General features: G+C 38.4%; 2 protein-coding genes across 2 annotated transcripts in view; both read right to left on the bottom strand.

Annotated features, from left to right (window-relative positions):
* Window positions 1–1,213: 1,213 nt before the first annotated feature.
* On the bottom strand, window positions 1,214–10,427 carry ppt2b (palmitoyl-protein thioesterase 2b). Its single transcript, XM_024298262.2, has 8 exons — window positions 10,025–10,427; window positions 9,287–9,440; window positions 7,316–7,411; window positions 7,129–7,235; window positions 6,980–7,064; window positions 6,807–6,891; window positions 5,255–5,309; window positions 1,214–5,174 (listed from the first exon to the last, which is right to left on the bottom strand). Exons 1-8 carry the CDS (start codon window positions 10,214–10,216, stop codon window positions 5,031–5,033), a joined length of 918 nt encoding a protein of 305 aa, XP_024154030.1. The 5' UTR covers window positions 10,217–10,427; the 3' UTR covers window positions 1,214–5,030.
* Window positions 10,428–13,457: 3,030 nt separating this feature from the next.
* cratb (carnitine O-acetyltransferase b) overlaps window positions 13,458–20,263 on the bottom strand; it is a 17,346-nt gene continuing 10,540 nt past the window's right edge. The window contains exons 9-15 of the mRNA XM_024298260.2: window positions 19,343–19,443; window positions 17,909–18,028; window positions 17,406–17,528; window positions 17,123–17,258; window positions 16,985–17,047; window positions 15,142–15,279; window positions 13,458–14,219 (exon numbers count right to left, since the gene is read on the bottom strand). Of these exons, the coding sequence (XP_024154028.1) occupies window positions 14,016–14,219; window positions 15,142–15,279; window positions 16,985–17,047; window positions 17,123–17,258; window positions 17,406–17,528; window positions 17,909–18,028; window positions 19,343–19,443 (885 nt within the window). The 3' untranslated portion in view covers window positions 13,458–14,015. The remainder of the gene's footprint in view (window positions 14,220–15,141; window positions 15,280–16,984; window positions 17,048–17,122; window positions 17,259–17,405; window positions 17,529–17,908; window positions 18,029–19,342; window positions 19,444–20,263) is intronic.

Raw genomic sequence — 20,263 nt, forward strand, 5'->3', positions numbered from 1 at the left:
AATTACACCAAAATGATTTTTTTTTTCTAATTTTACCCAAGCAATAACTTTAGAAGAACACCAGAAAAAAAGGCCTAACTACTATTAACGTACATGAAATTTAAAAATAACTGGTCAACGATTTCAATGTTTTGAACCCAAAGAAACAATAATTTTCTTCAGAGCCAAACCTTAATTTTGAAAGTTCTTTACTAGGATATACATAATTTAATATTTAAAAATGTTCTTTTTTAGATTTTCTATGTCTGAAACTTTAACCCAAATCCAAAACACTGAAGACATTTTGGAGACTATTATTTTTCCTTTGAAAAATGTAATAAATATATGAAATAGCCCTTTTGAATTTCTAACTTTAACAGAAAAAAGGCCTTTGTATGAAAATAGTAAGTTATTGTAGTAATGTGTTGTAGATTACATGTAATTTTTGTAGGAGAATGGTCAAATTCAACGTGATTTTATACAAGCAGTAAATTAGTATATTGGCTTGTTTACAAGTTTAAGTTTTTGATTATTGGAAAAAGCAAATTTTATTGTATATTTTACAGACTTGATGTCCCCAAGTTGGTCGTTTTAGCTGCACATTAATGGGATAATTAACATTTAATAATTAACATAAGTAACATTTCATCCCTAAGATGTGCTGTGGTGTTCAGCCCAAACAATAAGATAAAATCCTTAAAACAATCACCAGAAATACACAAAACTAGTTTTATTCTGTGCAAAAATGTTTTGTACTAGTCAAGGAAACTCAGCCCAATATATGATCTCAATCCAATCTTTTGTTTATGTTTGTTTTAAGCTTTTCCATGTTTTTTTCTCCATTTCAGAACAATCAATCCCATTTCGTTTGACCTCTGACATTTGTTCAACGTTCTCTGTGAACCTAAAAGACGGCAAGAAATAAAAGTCACAAATGATGAAAAATATTCTAAAATATTTATGACCATTTATTGATTGAAATGCTCATTTAAATGAGATGGAGAATTGAATAACTAAAGAAAAACAGTATTTTTATCTTTTAACTCCAATTTATTATTATATTTTTAAATCTTAATTACTTCTGTCCATTTTTTTAATTGTATTCTTTTTTATTTTGTGGATGGATGGCACTTTTTTAAAATGAATGGTAAATTAAACTTATTGTTTTTAAAAATGTTGCACAATCTAAATTGAATAAACTTTATTGTCCAAATGAAAACAAACAAACATCTTAGTTAAATATTCCCTTTTATTGATGAAATGAGGTTCTAGAAATGTTCTTTTGCAGGACAAACACTGTAGAAATTGTTAAAATATCAGCTTTAGTTTTAAAAAAGTTTCTTATGACATCATTTTTATGACAATAAAACTGTAAATTCCTAAACAAAGCAAACATAGAAGTTCTGAATTAGATAATTTGTACAAGAGAACAAGAAACAAAAGGATAAAATCTCAACATTAAAATAATTCCTCCTTTTTGTCCATGTGTGCTATCCATACCACTGAAAAATTCACTTACTTTATCACTTTTTATCCCTTTTTCATCCTCCTACAGGTAAATCCATGCATCCCTCATCTAAACAAACACCTGAGATCTCTACATGTGATGGGAGGCGGTGACACATGCACCAGCGGGCGGGTCAGTGAACATCTCCACTCGATCCCTCACTTTTAGCACGGTCACTGGCGGCGGCGGCGGGCCGCTCGGAGCACTTTGGTCATGGGTGTCGACACTTAAGGCTTCACCTACGAAAGCAAACGAGGAGAACGGCCCCAAAGCACAGCGTGGTTCTGACATGATATACGTAACGATGGCATCGCACATGCGTCCACATAGAAAATGGGCATCTAGAAAACACAGCAGTACAAATATAGAAAGGCCTGCAGCATTAGAAGAGTTATATCTGTACATGAAGATAAATGATACGCCGAGATTCTTGAGGTAAATGTGACGCGCTGACGTCGCTACCGTCCTTAACGGCATTTCATTCTAAATGAAGTCAATGGACGCTAAAGTGTCATGGAGGGCTGGGCGACACAACCAAAGGGTCAAATCTCTGATTTTTGTTCCTCTTTTTACTTTCTTAAGCAAAAATGTACAAACGAGCCCCAAAAAAAGGCTTTTATTTTGAAATCTCCTGGAGAATTTGGCCTGAACTCAAGAGCAACCATTGACTGTCTTCTAAAGAAAACGGTTTCAACCAAATCAAGTCAATTCCATAATGGAAGCCATCGTTTCTACGGCAACCACTCTGGCCAACAGGGGCGAGTTTGATGGAAGGCCACACCCCCACCACTTGAAAGCAGGCTACATAAAAATCGTTTGCTGTAGGGGTCAGCAGGCTCCGCCCACTTTTAATTGAGGCATCTGATTGGCCAGTTTATAAAACTACAAAAAAAAAAAAAGATTTTCAAGAACAAGAATGGTCATTCTGACCAATAGAATGACAGCTGTTTATTTCTTTACGGGATTTTGGCTTCTTGGGGTCACTTCCTGTTCGGAACGCCAGGGGGGAGGGGCCAATTCACAGAGACAGTCAATGGCTAAATGTGTCTTAATTTAAATTGATTGATAAAACGATTCATCGCCCGGCTCCGGAGTCATCTGAAAATCTGATCACGGCTGTGCCCTTTCAAAATAAAAGTCCACAGATGATTTTGACGCTCTTGTTTTGTAGTGCTCCGTCATTACGTCTGTCCTGCTAACATTTTCAGCTCCTGTTAGCAGGTGTGTTCGAGCGCCGATAAATAAAGCTACAGCTTTAAATGTGCTTTAAAAGTCAAAGTTGTAACATTTATCCAAGAAGAGAAAAAGTTCTGTGATTCCAGCTTCACTACGAGCAGCTTTAAGGCTTAAAGGAAAGGAAACTTTGGACAATTTTATATATATATAAAAAAAAGAATCTAAACTTGATAATTTAAGAAGTTTGATCCAAAAAGGTAAAGTGTTTTACTCTTCATCCTCCTCTTCCTCAGCTGTAATGCTTCTTCTGACACTATTTCTCCCTCCATCCGTCTTCATCGCCTCTCCTCATCACTGTCTCCAGATTCCCAGAAGTTCCTCTCGAGTCTGAAGTCTTCCTGTCATTTCAAGAGATTTCATCTTAAAACTAGACGTAAAATCATATTTATCTTGATTTTAGACACATAAACGACTAAAGTTGCTTAAAGAATGTGAGTTTTCTGTCTCATTTTGTTTGTAAATGTAGACAAAATATATATAAAAAAGCATTTAAGGACAAGAAAATGTCTGAATTTAAGAAAAATCGTTCAGCATTTGAACATGTGACCACAAATATCACAAGTTCATCAAATTTGACTCGTTTTGGGGCCAATTTGTTCCACAATTAAGCCGAACTGAGAACTCACAACTAATTTTGATTTTGTTACTTTTAGTCTTAAAACAAGAAATACACTTTAATTTTAAGATTTAATTTCTCATTTATAATAACAAAACAATCTGAATGAAGCTCCGACTTCACAGTTTTTGTCTTCATTTGTAGCTTAATTTTTCTAAGATTTTTCCAATTTACATATTTCCTAAATCAAGAAATTTTCTCAAGTAAAATTTAAAAGCTACATTGGAAGATTGTTTGACTTGTTTCTTCAGTTTCTACTTAAAACAAGTAATTTTTATCCCCAGAATTAAGACAGTAATTTTTTGCGGTGTACCCCAGGGCTCTATCCCGGAGCTCCTCCTTTTCATCCACTGTTTCCAACTCTAACATCTGCGAATCTAAAATCCTTTTATTGCGTTTTCAAACAAATCCCAGCTCTACATTCCCATCATAGGGACACTTCCTGTGTCGCTTCCAAACTTCTCAAACTAAACGATTAAATTCTCTTTCTGAGGAAGATTTCTGTCAGTAAGAACTCTTCCTTATGAGTCTGGATATTAATCTCATTTCTACATTCTGATTCCATCCCACCATCCGGTCATTTTCCATCTTTTTCTTCTCCGTCTTTCCTAAAATCTCAATATTATCATCCTCCACCTCCTTCAAGAACCTCAGCTCCCTACGTTCTTCTTCCATTTACCACAATGTATCACAACATTGGTCTGTAGCCACCCCAGTGCATCATGGGAAGCTGACTTTCCTAAAACATTGACTCCCTTTGTGTCTTTTCTTTTTACATCACATCTAAAAAACAAACAAAAAAATCCCCAAAATGAAAAGCACTTTTCTGTAAATCCAAATTATTCGGTTAAATTTCCCTTTTTTTGACATTTCAATCGAGCGATTATGATCTTCGTTTTTAAAGATACTAAAACGAATTATCACAAAAGTTAAAATTAAAAGTTCTTGTTTTCTGTCCTTGAATAATCTTAGACTTTTAATCTCTCCTTAAATTTAAAAGCGGTACAGTCCTCCCAAAGGAAATCGAACTCCAGTACCTTCAGAATAAAAGTTTTTGTTTGTTTCTATTTGGAAATACGGGACTGTAAAGATGTGATGAGTCCAAGTTTTTATTTTTGGACTCAGAAAAGCTTAAAAAGAGAATCTGTGGAACACTTTTGCGTATTTAACACTAAAAACATAAAATAATGTTCGTTTAAAGAGCGTTCACATCGTGGCTCTCAAAAAGGTAAAAACATCTCCGGAGTGAAGCTCGTTTAACCCTTTAACCCCTGAGGCCTAAACACAAAAACGTAACGTAACGTAACATCCTCCGTCAGAATCTGAGGGAGTTACCGTGTTAACGGATGAAAAGTTACAGGAAACAAAAGAACGTAACACTGGAGCTCCGGCTGTTAAAGGGTTAAGAAGGTTTTGGATTCATCTCTGAAGAAGTGAATCGGTGAGAATCTGCAGTAACTCCTAAACTCCTGAGTCGAGCTGCGACGTTAAAGGTGCTGGTACGTTTTCTTCCTGTAACTCCAGATAAAAGTGGAGTTCATCTGATGGTTGTTGCATTGAATTGGCTCCACCCACTTTAGACAAAAACAATCCTAAAACATGTAACGTGCAAAATGAGTAAGAATGGGTCAAGCCTCCCCCGCCGAGGCCGAGGGATAAAACGGGCGTTCGTCCGTCCTCGCGGAGGCGGGGTCAAACCAGCCACTTCTCCATGCAGCCGCGGAACACCGTCTCGTTGGAGTGCCAGTAGATGTGCTGGACTCCGGAGAAGGTGCAGATGATCAGGTCTTCCCGGGCGGCCAGCGTCTTCAGGCCGAAGCTGTCGCTCCAGAAGAACTGAAGCAGAAGCAGAGGATTCTTTAGTGGGACTTGAAGCGGCTGTGATGTAGGAGGAGTTAGCACAGACGGGAACTCACGTCCTGCTGCTGCATCTCAACAACCGTCTCGTTGTCGTCATAAAACCCAAACTGACTGTGGAAAGACGACAAACATGTGAGCGTCACATGAAAGTCACGGATGAGAGTCTCTCTGTCCTCTTTAAGGTCATCCCTCCTAGTCTTGGATTCATGTCTCTTCACTGATGCTTTAATACGGGGAATATTTTTGACTTTTAATGACAAAGAACTTAATTTGTGGGGAAAAAAGCCTCCGGGAATTCCAGGAGGAACGATTCCCCCTCTGTGAACTCTGGAACAGCAGTCAGAACAGATTATCGAAGCAGCCGCGGGCCGATTCTCTGATGGTCGATGGTTTCTGCTGGTTTTACCTAAAAAACGTGGATTTGAGGTAAAACAGAAACTCGAGTTCCAGCTTGTTTTTCATCAGGCTCCTGGCCGTTTAGAAGATCGATTTAATAACTTTAACTGCTGACTCCTATATTAATGCTACTCTCCTCTTTTCCAAGAAATAACAAAAACATATTACGCAACTTCAAATAACTGGAAAATGAAATTCAGCTTAGAAGAACACCAAAAACGGGAAATCTTGTGGTTAAATTTGGGTTCCTGGAAATACGCAAGAAGATTCAGCGATTCAGCAAAGTCCCAGTGCAGCGACCTCATTGGCAGCTGGTGTCATGCTGTCATGCTATGGCAGCCCGGTGGCAGTAAAGAGGTATTGCAGGTCCCTAAAATCACCGGACGACCGGCCGATTTCAGACTGCCGTCCCTCTGGCCCCTTTCGAGTTTATAATTTTGCTTTGATGAAAATAGTTTCATTGTGTATTTAAATATAATGTAATTTTGTCCGCCTCACATATTTTCTTGTGTGCTGAGAATGAGGAACATCTCCCCGAGGCTACTGGGCGGCTGCCGTCCGGAGACATTTATGTATCGACCAATCAGACCTGCTGCTGGCGGCGATCTGGCAGCCGCCGCCCTGCAGGTGCCCAGCTGTTGCTCCGTTCTGTAATGGCGTAAACCTCGTCTGCGTTCATGACGGAAGCTAGTCATAAAAATTCTGCTGCTGTCTCTCCGTTGCGCTGAGGCGGTTGTATTTTTGTCTGTGGCATTAGATTGAGTAATTATAATTATAGTAAATTATAGAACTTAATTATATTAAAACTAATGCCACATATATTAAAGAAAAGTTCTACCATTCTCACAGTGAAAAAAACAAAATATTCTAAGCTTTTCTTTAGGTGGAAGAGTTGTTCTAAGCAGCACAGCAGACGCACTGATATATTTCACCAAGTCAATGAGGAAATCATCAGACCAGCTGGTTGCTGCAGCGATGCTGCTTCAAAACAAGCTGTGAGGAATCGTTGCAAACTCAGGGACACGACAAACAAAGAAATAAAAGTACATAAATGTCGTAGTTCTGGAATGCAGAAAGGAATTTTTAATAAGTAGAACTTTTCCTGCCAAAACAAACTAAAGTAAATGGATTCTGAGCCCTGAAGGAACTCAAACGGGTCAAGAAGGACGTCAGCTGGAGCTCGTGGTCAGAGCGCTGGAAGGCCCGACTCACCTGGACTGCCAGGGCGTGATGACGCCGTCGTCCGGGCCTCCGATCAGAACCAGCTTTTGGATTTTCAGGAAGTTCTCCTTCCACTCTGCAGGTTTGAAGCCACGAATAAATAAAAGTGTTTCAGTCATTTTCCATAGAAGTTCAGAGACACAACGACTCGAGTCGACACCGACCTGTGGAGTTTGGACTTGGTTTCTCGCCGTTGAGCAGAGCTAAATAGTCACTGCTGTTGACGTACATGTCTCTGTGGTGGGGGTCNNGGGGGGGGGGGAGTGAGGAAACCTCCAGAAGCATCAAGACACAGACGGTTTCAGGACTCACCTTTCCAGTAGTTGCAGATGGAAAACTTCTGACCGATCCCAGAATAACAAACACGGTAGACTTCTGACTTCACAAACTCTGGGAAGACGTACTTCAAGTAGTCGGTGTCTGGAGGAAGACAGAGGAGGATGAGAGGAAGACAAATCCACTCCATGCATCATCATGAACTCAGAATCACCCCGACCCACCTCCATACTGGCCGGCCTGAGGCGAGGACAGAGAGATGAAGGTGTGGACGTTGTGTTCAGGGAGGGTGGAGAGGATCCCTCTGCAGACCAGCCCGCCTGTGAGGATGCAGGAACACAAACACGTGAAGTCCAACTCCAATCATCTTCTGAACTGTCTCCAGTCTGCTTTTCATTCCAATGATGCCGTTCTCAGACAAAAATCGAAAAACGTGTCATTTTCTAGAACATAGTTTCTGCAGAGCGGCAGGAGTTCATTAGAGATTCACCTGTAAGGTGTGGGCGGGGCCAACTCTGCTTCCCCCCAGGAGTGTCAAACTCAAAACGCTGAAGCTGATAACCAACTAAAATATTAGCTAAACTCCAAAATAGCCTAAAAAAAAAATCGTAGTAAATGCCAAAGCTGCAGAATCAATTTTTAAACTTTAAAACTGTAACTTTTTAACATAGTTATGAATAATAAAAATGCAGGAATATTATTCCAGAATAAATCAACTTAAACCTTAAATAACTTTCAATATTTTACTCTCCATAAAAATATATTTTGTCAAAATTATACAAGTTAGAAATGAGCTCAAGATAACATCGGGTCATTAATAATAGAATAAAATGATCTGGAGGGCCGGATCCGGCCCCCGGGCCTCGTCTTTGACACATGTGCTCTGATGATTTACTGAGAGGTCAAACGAAGCTTGTGGCTCCGCCCATTTTCTACATCTCTCTTTAAACTGCTGCTGATTCACAATAATTTGAATTAGAAATATAAAAAAATCAAATTTTAATCTTTATTTTCTTTACGATTTTCCTCCATTATGAGAAAAATGACACAAAACATGTTAAAGAATCAGAAACATGAACTCCATCAGGGAAGTTTAACATCTTCTAGTCAAAAATATAAAAACTCTGGTGTCACATGTTTATGTTTTTAACCACAAAGAGGAAGTTTTTGCTGATAAAATGATTAAGAAATGTGCTTGTGTAATGTAGAACTGGAGATAGAAATGGTTGATGGTATAAATTCTAAATGATATCCTTTTTTGTTCCATCATAATATAACTAACTTTTTTACATGAATCAGAAAGAATTCAGATGTATAAAAGGATCAAATCTGCTTTGAAAGATTCTCCTGCCGTTTACCATCACGATGGGAGGTTTGTTCAGACATAAATCAAGTCATGTGATCATGAGGTCACATGATTACTGCCAAAACTGAAAGCTAAAAGCTTTAAATCCATCAAAAAATCCAGCAAATGAAAAACAACACATTTGAAATCTTTTAGTAACTAAAAAAACTATTTCACTGCTGCCAGATATCAAGTACAAAAGCTGATACAAAACATTTTAGACTTTGATGAAAAAGACGTTTTTGTGGCTTTTCTCTGATGAAGGAGAACATATATAAAGAACATTGAGTTTATTTTTTATTCAACTTGTTGTGAAACAGGAGCAGAAAGAAAAAAATGTTGGTAAAAGATCGTATTTGTGAGGTAGGAAATACGCTGGGCGGGGCCAAAAGCTCCTTGCTCCGCCCCTTTTTCTGATGCATCCACTTGCAGAAAATAAAAAAATAAGAAATCAAGATTCCTACGAGTTTCTTCAAGCTAAATTCCAAACTTTTTAAGGTCATAAAAATCAAAATTTTATGAATTACTTATCATTTATAATCATTTATTCCCATTTTATGATCTAAAGTTCTTTTCCTGTGTGTTGTGATGTTTTAGCGCGCTACTTTTTTTTTTTAAACCTCTGATAAGCTTTAAGTCTACCGACACATACGAATTTGTTATGCAATTTCCATGATTTGATTAAATAATCATAGTTAAAAATTATATTTTTGACAAGAAATGTGAAAAATGGAGAACAGCACAATTTTTAAGGCTTTTTAAGATTCCAAATGAATCAACTCAATGTTTTTGAGAGTTAGATCCATGCGCTGGAATCTGGATGTACGTGTGCAGGAATGCGCTCCGTCACCTTGAGAGTAGCAGATAAAGTGAACGCCGTCCGCCGCATTTTGCATTATTGGGTAGATAACCGCCTTGAAGCCCTCCACCTGCATCCACAGCGGGTCCAAGCTCTTATAGCCGTCGAACAGGTCGATGATGGAGATGTTGGTCCCTGGATGAGACTGCAGAAACACAGGAAACTCTTTTAACTTATGAACACCAGAAACCAGTTATCTGCTGTTTAACCTGCAAATATTCAGTCCAGCGGAGGTTAAAACAGAAAGGAAAAGTGATTTTTAAGCAAATGCAACACAGAAAAATGTTCTTTTTGAAGCAGAACCATACATTTAAATAGAATACGCCTTTCTACAGTTGTTTTGGAAGAACGAAAGAGAAGGAAATTTTTTATTGTCTTCAGAATCACGTGAATTAAAGTTCCTGTTTGGTCCAAACTGTCTTAAAAACTGACATTTACTGAACAAATTCATCTTAAATGAGTTCAAACACAAAAAATAAAGAATATAATGTAGACAAATAAACAAATAAGTAACTAAAATCAAACCTAAATGCGCAGAAATGTTTTTCTATGATATGTAATTAACGTATTTAGTCATAATATCAATTAAAATCTGGATTTTGATCTTGATAAATGCAGCAAACTGTGATTTTTGCTTAATAACATGAGATATATTCGGTTTTCTGGCTCTTACATAAACATGGATCTCATAAATGTTTGTTTACTTCGCTGGTCCGGTTGAGTCCTCACCTCGTTGATGAATCTCTGTAGGTTTAATAAATTCTGGGAACTGTCGAACAGTCCGTGCACGATGATCACCGGCTTGTACGCCGCTCCCGCAGCCCAGAAACACGCACCGAGGAGCGGGAGGAAGAGCCGGGCCAGAGCGCCGGTGCTCCGCTTCCATCTTCCTCCCCGACGGGGAACCTTCGAGTCGCTCATTTTTAATAAAACAAACTATCCGTTTGTAAAATAAAATTTAAAAAATACGCGATTTAAAATACTAACTCAGCCATCTTCGTTTGTTAATCTTCAGCTGTTTCCAGCGCAGGTGTCCGATAAAGGAAACAGTTTCCCACCTGCTGACTTTGACCCGCAGAAGCGAAGACGATCGACTTTATGCGTTTGTTTGTTCCGGTATTAAATAAACGTTGAAACAGCCGCTGGATACGTAACTTCCTGTCTAGCCTTGACCAATCACCGTGGAGCTCTGAGACGCCTCCCATTTTCCCAGCAGCGCTTTAAATGTAAATGATGTTTTTGTTCTTCTATTGGCTGCTCAGAATCTATTAATTTTTTTTGTAAAATTATGAAACACGGTTTGTTTTGTAACTTCCAGTGTGACAAAATGTTGAATTTGTGATTAATAAAAATAAACTTCTCACAAAAATTAAAGGAGCACTTTAAAGAAACACATTAGATCTCAATATGAAGTTGGATATCTATACAAATAACAGTTCAGTGTCTTAGGAACAAAAGGATGAAAGTCTTTTAATGGAAATAAAAGTTTTCAGCCTACAGAGGCTCAATTGTGTAGACAACATCAAATCAGAGTGAAATGAAGATGTGGCAGGCTAGTCCATTTTTTCCAAAACTTAATTTCTGCAACTCAAAATGCTTTTCAGTCTCTTGTGTGGCCCCCACCAGCTTGTATGCATGCTTGACAACGTGGCGGCATGCTCCTAATGAGACGACGGATGGTGTCTCGTGGCATTTCCTCCCAGATCTGTGTGAGGGCATCCCTGAGCTGTTGTAGAGTCTGAGGATCAACCTGGCGGCGCCTAATGGACCCAAACATAATGTCCCAGAGATGTTCTATTGGGTTTAAGTCAGGGGATGGTGAAGGCGATTCAATTGTTTCAATTCCTTCATCCTCCAGGTACTGCCTGCATACTCTTCCCATGTGAGGCCGGGCATTGTCGTGGATTAGGTGGAAACCAGGACCTACTGCACCAGCGTAGGGTCTGACAATGGGTTCAAGGATTTCATCTGGATACCTTATGGCAGTCAGAGCACCATTTCCTAGGCAGTAGAGGTCTGTGCGTCCCTCCATGGATATGCCTCCCCAGACCATCACTGACCCACCACCAAACCGTTCAACTTCTGTAGGGTTAAGGAATCTCCTCATACTGCCAGTAGAGATAATTATCAAGCCAAAATCAGCACGAGTGGAAACCAGCCAAAAAAGATCAAGAGGGAGAAACTTGAAATGACCTCCACATGTAACACCAGTCCTGTTTGGAGGGTTTTCTAATTGTTGCCACTGAAGTGCACCTGTTGTTAATTCATGAACACCAATACAGCTGAAATTGATTAAGGAGGAACTCAGCTGCTTAACCAACAAGACAATTATCAGACAGGTTTAAATCAATTCATGCCAGAACCAATAAAAAAGTGTTCCTTTAATACCTCTCAGGTCTCACTGAGTAACAAACAAACACAACTTACTGACTAATTTGATGCTTTTTGCTTTTGACACTTTGCTGCCATTTTTCACTGGAATGTGTCCCAACCTAACAGCTGTTTGGAAAATGTGTTTCTATAGAAATCCTCAGGAAGAACCTCTTTAATAAACTAGTTTGGTTAAAATAGATTTAAACGTTTTCTTTGCAGGAACATTGACCCTGTAAATGTGATAAAATAGACATAAATAAAACCTCTATTTTTTAGTCAAGATGTTTTTTAAAAGCATTTATTGAAATCAACAAAAATGTCGTAATATCTGAGATAGTTGGGATCAAGAGTTTGGACACTCCAGGTAAAACGTTATGTTAATGCGCATAAAGAAGCCAAATAAAGATGGAAAAATCCTCTAAATGCATCAGATTACAGATGAGACGTTCTTTTTCCATCATTTAACCTTAAAAAAAAAAGAAAAAAAAGAGGACTACGAACATTAACGTATTAATGTTCGCTTTAACTTGGCGGTTCAGGCTTCCACGTCGTGCGTTAAAACCTTTGTGCAAGTATTATTCCACTTATACAATGGTTACTTACAAAAAAATAAGTATTCTATTGTTTTTAATTACTTTACTCTTCATATTTTAGATAATCTTTTACACAAAAAAATGATTATTTTATCTGTGATCTGGTGCCATATTACACAAATAAATTTGACCTGGTCAAACATTGCAATTAATTGTGATTAATCCCAACACAAAAGTGCGATTAATCAGATTTTTTTTGTAATCGGTTGACAGCAGTAATTAAAAATAAATGCTCTAAATGTAGAGTTTTGTGTGTGATTTCATATTGTGATTATTCACAGATAATAATTGGTCAGCAAATATTGAAACAAAAAAAATTATAGCAATATCGCGATTAGTTTTTTCCAGGTTTGCGATTAATTAGTTAATTTTTTAATCGGTTCCCGGCCCTAAAAATAATGTGCAAAAGTTTGGGATCCCTGCAAAATTGATAGAATGCATTTCCCACTTTGGAAATGCTGAGACCAGACAGCGTCAGATATTTATCAGTAATGTCATTTAGCAAATCGTTAGCATAAGATGCAAAAAAAAGTATGGAGCTAAATTGGGGTCAATATTATTTGAAACCCAAATTGAAAAAATATTAGTGTTTGGCCAAAAAGAATAAAAAAAAATGCTATTCTAAAAAAAAGTTAATTTATTTTCTGCTTTTCAGGTTTCAAACTCAAAATTTCCATTTTAAAACTTTTTTTCACTTGAGACTTTTTTTAAAGGACATTTTGAGGTTTGAAACTTAAAAACGTAAACATTCAAAGCTGAAAATAATTACGTTTACTTTAGAGTAGCAGAAAGTTTTGGACATTTTACATATTTTTGCCCAAACAACAATATTTTCTTTCAATTTGTTTTATCTGAGTTTTAAATAATATTGGCCCTAATTTAGCTCGATAAAAAAGCTAATTTGTTACCTACTGTCTCAAATTTCACCCAAACACGTTTATTATGATGTAGCTGGATTATAAAAATAATATATATACATTTTACATTTTTCAATACAGCTATTAGTTATTTAAAAAAATAATAGATGAGTTATTTGTTCTATAAAGTTTAGAAAAATTAGCTTAACTTTTTCCCTCCAAATGTTTTAACGGAGGCAGCCATCTTGAAATGAGCAGGAAAAGCCCTTTTTACTGCCCCCCAGTGGACTGATGGTGAACTGCAGGGAAAATTATGGACCAAATAACATTTGACTCAAATTTTTTCTCTTCAAGTGATCACAGACTTTATTATCCAGTCCTGCAGATTGAAAGGACAACAAGGCCACACATCCAAAAACATCTCAATTCTGAGGCAGTTGGAGCAAAGCAGCGAATACAAGACTCTGGTTCGTAATCGTCCTCTTTGGTCCTTTCAGTCGCTTTTTAATCTACAAAGAGCCAACACAGGAGAGGTAAAAATGCTTTATTCCTAGTGGGACGGTCTCAGACGGCGGGTTATGTCCCGACCCGACCAGTGACAGGAGTACAGTTTGTTCTGGAGTGTCCGGTTGCCTTTGGCCGCTTTACGGTGAAAACGCTGAAGCTTCCATCACAGAACTTGATCACGCAGAAAGACGGAGATTCGCTGCTTCATGAGAACCTTAAAAAAGTATCAAAAATCACTTCAAAGCCACCAGATCAGCTCTTTTCAGAATCAAAGCATTATAAAAGGTTCCCAAAGATGTACAAAAAGGTTTTAGAAGCAGTCTGTTCCTGTGTGGCAGAGCGGTGGATCCTGGTTAGCGCCAGAGCGGTGGATCCTGGTTAGCGGCGGCGCTACACGGGCGGCTCCAGCAGCTCCTGCAGGTCACACAGAGTCTCCTTCACGGTGCGAGATAACGTCTCTGCGTTGGTGTCCTCGCAGCAGTTGAAGGCGGTGATGGAGAAGTGGACGTGGTCCGCCTGGGGGTTGTAGCAGACGGCGTAACCGTCGGGAACCAGGGGCCCGAAACACATCACGCTGTCGGTGTTAGCAGGAACCTGAGGAGAGACGGACAAATGCTAACGCTCGGTTGACCTAAACATGCATTGCTAAAATCAGCTAGCATGATGCTAACATATAATGGGATTTCCCATAGGATGGCTAATGCTAACGCTCGGTTGACCTAAACATGCATTGCTAAAATCAGCTAGCTTGATGCTAACATATAATGGGATTTCCCATAGGATGGCTAATGCTAACGCTCGGTTGACCTAAACATGCATTGCTAAAATAAGCTAGCTTGATGCTAACATATAATGGGATTTTCCACAGGACAGCTAATGCTAACGCTTGGTCGACCAAAACATACATTGCTAACGTGTGCTAGCATGATGCTAACATATAATGGGATTTCCCATAGGACGGCTAATGCTAACGCTCGGTCGACCTAAACACACATTCTAACTAAATGAATATCTTTGTATGAATTTTCTACTCTTTCAGGGAAATATTTTAAAGGAACTATTTGCTATTTGTGGTCTAAAACAGTTTTTTGCTCATACTTTCTTCTTCTTCTGGAATAAGATGTAATGCTATAACATGATCGCCACCTAGTGGCCATACTGAAACGTCCTCCAGGAGAAGCAGAACAATTCTCTGTTTGAGAATTCATGTAACAAAATCTCATTATTATTTCACTACATTTATTTTGCTATGTGTGAACTGTTTCCAATTAATATGAATATTTTTAAAATATGTATTCAGATTATTAATTATATTGTGTTTTTGCCACAAAATGAGAAACAAAACGATAAAAAATCTCCACCAAAAAGGAAGCAAGACTGACATGTGACTGTCCTGATTTTCAGACAGAAGTTGCTTCAAAAGAGGAATTCCCAGAATGCAGACAGAGAGCATTTCAATGAGGAAACAGGAAGACAGTACAGGACTGTTCTGTCTGAGAGCGGCGTGGAAACCCACCTGCCCCGTCCTCAGCCTCCAGTGCGTGGCCAGGCCGTACGCCGTGTCCATGAAGACTTTGGGGATGCTGAGACCCTCCTCGATGGCCTGCAGCTTGAGCCCCAGCAGGTGGTTGTCGATCCCGTGTCCGTTCAGAGCCTGAACAGAGTCAGAGGAGAGGAAATAAACCAGGGCTGGGAATCCATTCATTCGTTAATCGCAAATCTGGAAAACTTTCATCGCGATAATCCTTTTTTTAAGTTACCATATTTGCCACTTGTAATCACAATATGAAATCACACGTAAAGGTGTACATTTACAATGTTTATTTTTAACCCTTTACGGGTCTAAAACTCAAAGTGACAAATTTTGCTGTGGAAACCTCAAAAATGTTTAACAAACTGTTTTTACAAAATAGAATCAAAGTCTTTAGCTGTAATTTCATAAAAACAACAAGAACAAATGTTGTCAGCAAACTAATCAACATGTTTTTGAATGAAAATACAAGAAAAATTGCAGGCGAAATTCACAGATTTTTCTCTGGTCCACATATTTAAACATATTCAGACCGTTTATATACTTTTATACAGACAGTAGCTGTACTACAGTCTGCCTGTGAGGCTTCAGCCAAAAAATTAGGATTTCTCTCCTGAGAACACTGCTGTCCATTTGACATTTCTCCTGGAATTCTGTTTTTTTCAGCTTTTGTTCCTCATAAAATTTTCATTTTGTGTCGGTGGAAAATAATAAAGTTTTTAGGAGAACGGTTTGATCCAGCTGGATTTCAGGTGTTCTCTTCAGCTGGAGTCCGATCACAGGTGGAGGCGTGTCTGTCCACTCTCACACAACAGTGATGGGCGAGACTTTGTGCACCAGAGTTTCTCCAGTTGTTCTAGGTGAGGGGTCGACGACCTTTAACAGTAAAAGAGGCATTTGGGCTCATTTTCTACTGATCCAAACCTAGAAGGAGCTGCATAGTTTTACATTAGACTTTAAGAAATATGAATTTGCATTCATGACCGTCTGTTTTTTAATAATAAATATGAATTATGTCTATTGTTTGGCACAAACAAAAGCAAAAGTATAAAAATGACCTAGAATCTCTAAAAATCTGATAGACAGAAGCTTTAAGAACTTCCTTTCAAAATAAAAGCTGCTTTGTGCCACACAGGATCATCTCATTGCAGCTCTGAACAGCTAGTAACCAATGTTACATTTAACTAATCTAAATGTAATAAATGCTAATTAAGTCATCCTTACTTAAAAAATAATGCTATTTTCTTTTTCCCTTCTTTGTCCTCAGCAGTCTTTCATTGCTGGGTTTTGTTATTTTAGTTTGGACCTTGGTAGTCTTCGTTTGTGGGCTTTGTTTGTTTTTTTAGGTAGTTCTGGTTAGGTTGAGCTGCTGACTGACGGTCGACAAGTTTGGGTCAGTCAATAATACCATGATTGGTTTCCTTGTTATTGGATTCCTCATAGCTGTAAGCTCCGCCTCCTATCTCCTATCTCCCGCCTCATTTATTAAAATAAAAGATCGCTTTTGTCCTGAAACTACAAATAACTGTCATCTTTCATTCAATAAAATATCAATCTCCCGAATATTTAAATGATTGTATTTTAGACACCGTTTTATTGCGTTAAAGCTCCACTCTGATGAAAACTGAGTTTCTTACATTTATCTGATGATGGAGGACATTTATACAAAAATTTAAGATTAAAATTGTTGCAGAAACTATGTCCCAGAAAAAGACAAGTTTTAGGCGAAGAATCATAATTAAATAATTAAAATACTCTTGGAACGCTTTGAAAATCAGAGTGAATTTTTCAGTTAAACCGCTGGAAAAAGCTCGTTGGTTTCGCTCACCTGTTCCGTCAGGACCGTGTACGCCTCCACCGCCTCTCTGAACAGTTCGAGCTTAGCTTCACGCTGCAGCAAAGACAAAGAATAAAAATTAGAGAAAGGCTCAAACTATGTTAAGAACATAAAGTCTCCTGTTTTTACCGAAACTGATGGATCATCAAAAGCCAGAATGAACTTTAAAGCTTGATTAGTTGGCGAGCGGATGTACTCCGTCCGTCCTGCTCGGAACAGCCTCTGGGAGGCGATGTCGCACGCCGGACACACCTCGCTATGAACTCTGGGAAAAAAACATCAAAGATTTGCATCTTTAAGGACAAAAAAAGCAGGAATTCTGGATATTTTAAATAAAAGTGACTGATAAACGAAATCATTTCTGGTTTCAAACTTTTATTTTTTGGGTCTGAAAACGTCTGTTTATCCTGACCTGTAGTAGGCGAGCTGCAGCGCCACCTGGATGAAGGAGTTGGGACTCAAACGGTGTTTTTTAGGAAGTTCCTTTCCAAACTTCTTGAAGTTGAAGACGTAGACGTCAAGATCATTGATTAATCTGAAAGAAACACATTTAAAAAACGAAGAATTAAACAAGTTCAACACTAGAGTCAAAATATTTGTCAAATAAAGGTATAAAAAGAAATTAGGAGGTGATAGTTTAAATTAAAAAAGCATTTATTTCATTTTTTATGAAAATTTTTTTTTAACTGAAAAAGTTCAGCCAAAATTCCCAAAATAATCTTGCTATTACTGACTTTCTGATTGTTTTTAACCTTATTTCTTAAAAAAAAAAAAAAAATTACAGATAAACAAAAAAAATGTTATATTTCACAATTATACTACTCGTACAGAATAACATTTGTATAACCCGTCAGCTTCTCCTGGCTCCGCCCCCATCACAAAACCCCGCCCACAGTGAGCGAGCAGAACCCTTACATGTCCAGGTTCTGCTTGGCCTGCTCGATGTCCCACTTGATCTCGCGGTCGATGTGAAAGTAGAGCTTTTTGGGCATCGGCAGAGGAACCAGCGGCGCCCTCTTTGGGTCGGGATTCTCGCTAAAACACAGAAATGTTTCTTAGTTTTGTTCTATGACCTTCATGGCTGTAAAGGTCATGTGACCTCCGGGGTTTAAGCTGAGGACTGGACCGAGTGTGAAACGTTTACTTCCTGCTCCAACTTAATGAAGTCAATTCAGTCGCCATTTTTTTGTGATACGGAGCCGCCATGTTGGAGCCAGACGTCGCCATTAAGTTTCTATGGCAACCACTCTGACCAATAAGAAGTGAGCATGTTGGAAGGCCACATCCGTTCGACTGGAACGTAGGCTACACATGAGGGTTTTGAACGTTGGAGGCAGGCTCCACCCACTTTCTAATCGAGCCATCTGATTGGTCAGTTTTAACTTCAACTACAGAAAAAATTAAGATAATCAAGAAAATGTTAACTTCCTGTTGGGAACACCAGGGGGTGGAGTCAGCTCAGTCCAGTTTTCATATACAGTCCAGAGTTTTTACTCATTTAAACCCATTTTTAGGCGCTAAACGTGTTCATCTCACCTCGCAGTGATACAGATATTTTCTAAAACACGTAAAATCATCTCCTTTGTAGAACAAAAGATGAGAGGACCAGATTCCCTAAAAGGGAATGCTAAAATTAAGTAAACATAAAAGGTTCATGAGAAATTTACCCCCAGAGAAGTTGTCAATATATTAAATCTACAGTAGAGTAAATAAAAACTGACTAGTGGTCAGTTAATGAACAATCATAAATCTTTCATTTTTAAACGTCTTTCAATCAGGAAGTGAGTCTGGATTTAACCCCTTGATGCCTGAATTTGTTAAAAACTGTGAGGAAAAAATATTTTTTCGCTTTCAAGTAGATGATAGTTGAAAGTATTAGGATTTTTTCTTTTTTAATTTAAGTTAATTGTCTTATATTTTGACTTATTTTTTATCATTTGTAGTTGATAATTGCTTTCACACAAAACGAAAAAAAAGTGCTAATTTACTACGTTTAAAGATAATTATCAGCCAATCGTCGTGTTGATAATTCAGATTTTAAAAAATTGCAGATAAAAGACTAGCTGCATTGTTGGCGCTAGCTGTCATTGTTAGCGCTAGCTTCTATTGTTAGCGTTAGCTGTCACTACTAACGCTAGCTGTCATTGTTAGCACTAGTCATCACTGCTAGTGCTAAAGGCCATTGTTAGCGCTAGGCGTCACTGCTAGCGCTAGCTGTCATTGTTAGCAGCAGCCGTTACTGCTAGCGCTAAAGGCCATTGTTAGCACTAGCGGTCATTCTTAGTGTTAGCAGTCATTACTAGCGCTAGCTGTCACTGCTAGTGCTAGCCGTCACTGCTCCGTCCTTACCAGTACTCCAGGATGTGGTGCAGCAGCGTGGTGACGGGCATCCCCTCCGCCGTGGCCTGCTCATACAGGAGCCCCCAGGAGCCGTCCTCGCCGATCACAAACTGCCAAAGGAGACGAGCGTTAGGACCCAGCGGATCACTCAGCTCCTTAAGTCAGGGGTCAACTACGGCCAGAGGGCCGGATCAGTCCCGCCTCCACATTTGACCTTGCCCCCCCACACACGATCAGAAACGCAAATTTAGACCCACATTATTATTATTATTTTTCTTCCGTACGTCTTTTGGACGCCCCATAGTTCTTCAGCTCTTTTAGCTATTAAAATATTGAGCTCGTTTTTTCCCAGCTCTTTTTATGCTAGCTTTAGCAACCGTTTTAGCAGTTACTAAGGATTTTTAGACTATTTTGGAGATTAGCTAATATTTTAGCCTCACGCTAGCTGTTTTGTCTAATTTAGGCTTTTTTCAGATTCATAGGCTAATTTGCAGTTTAGCTAATATTTTGGCTACATGCTAGCTGTTTGGCCAATTTAGGATTTGTTTTAGTTTTCAGGTTAATTTGGAGCTTCGCTAACAATTTAGCTTTAGGCTAGCTGTTTTGCCTAAATTACACATTTTACCAGTTTTTCAGGCTAATTTGGCATCTAGCTAATATTTCTGCTACATGCTAGCTGTTTTGGCTAATTTGGGTTTTTTTTTTGTTTTTAGGCTTGTTTGGAGCTTAGCTAACAGTTTAGCTTTATACTAGCTATTTTGGCTAAATTACATATTTAACCAGTTATTTCTTTTGGCTAATTTGGTATTTAGCTTTTAGCTCAGCTACATGCTAACTGTTTTGGCTAATTTAAGATTTTTTAGTTTTTGTTTTTAGGCCAATTTGGATCTTAGCTAATATTTAGCTTGTAGTTCAGCTATGCGCTAGCTG

The sequence above is a fragment of the Oryzias melastigma genome, linkage group LG11, assembly GCF_002922805.2.
Source record: "Oryzias melastigma strain HK-1 linkage group LG11, ASM292280v2, whole genome shotgun sequence".
Classification (NCBI taxonomy): Eukaryota; Metazoa; Chordata; class Actinopteri; order Beloniformes; family Adrianichthyidae; genus Oryzias; species Oryzias melastigma.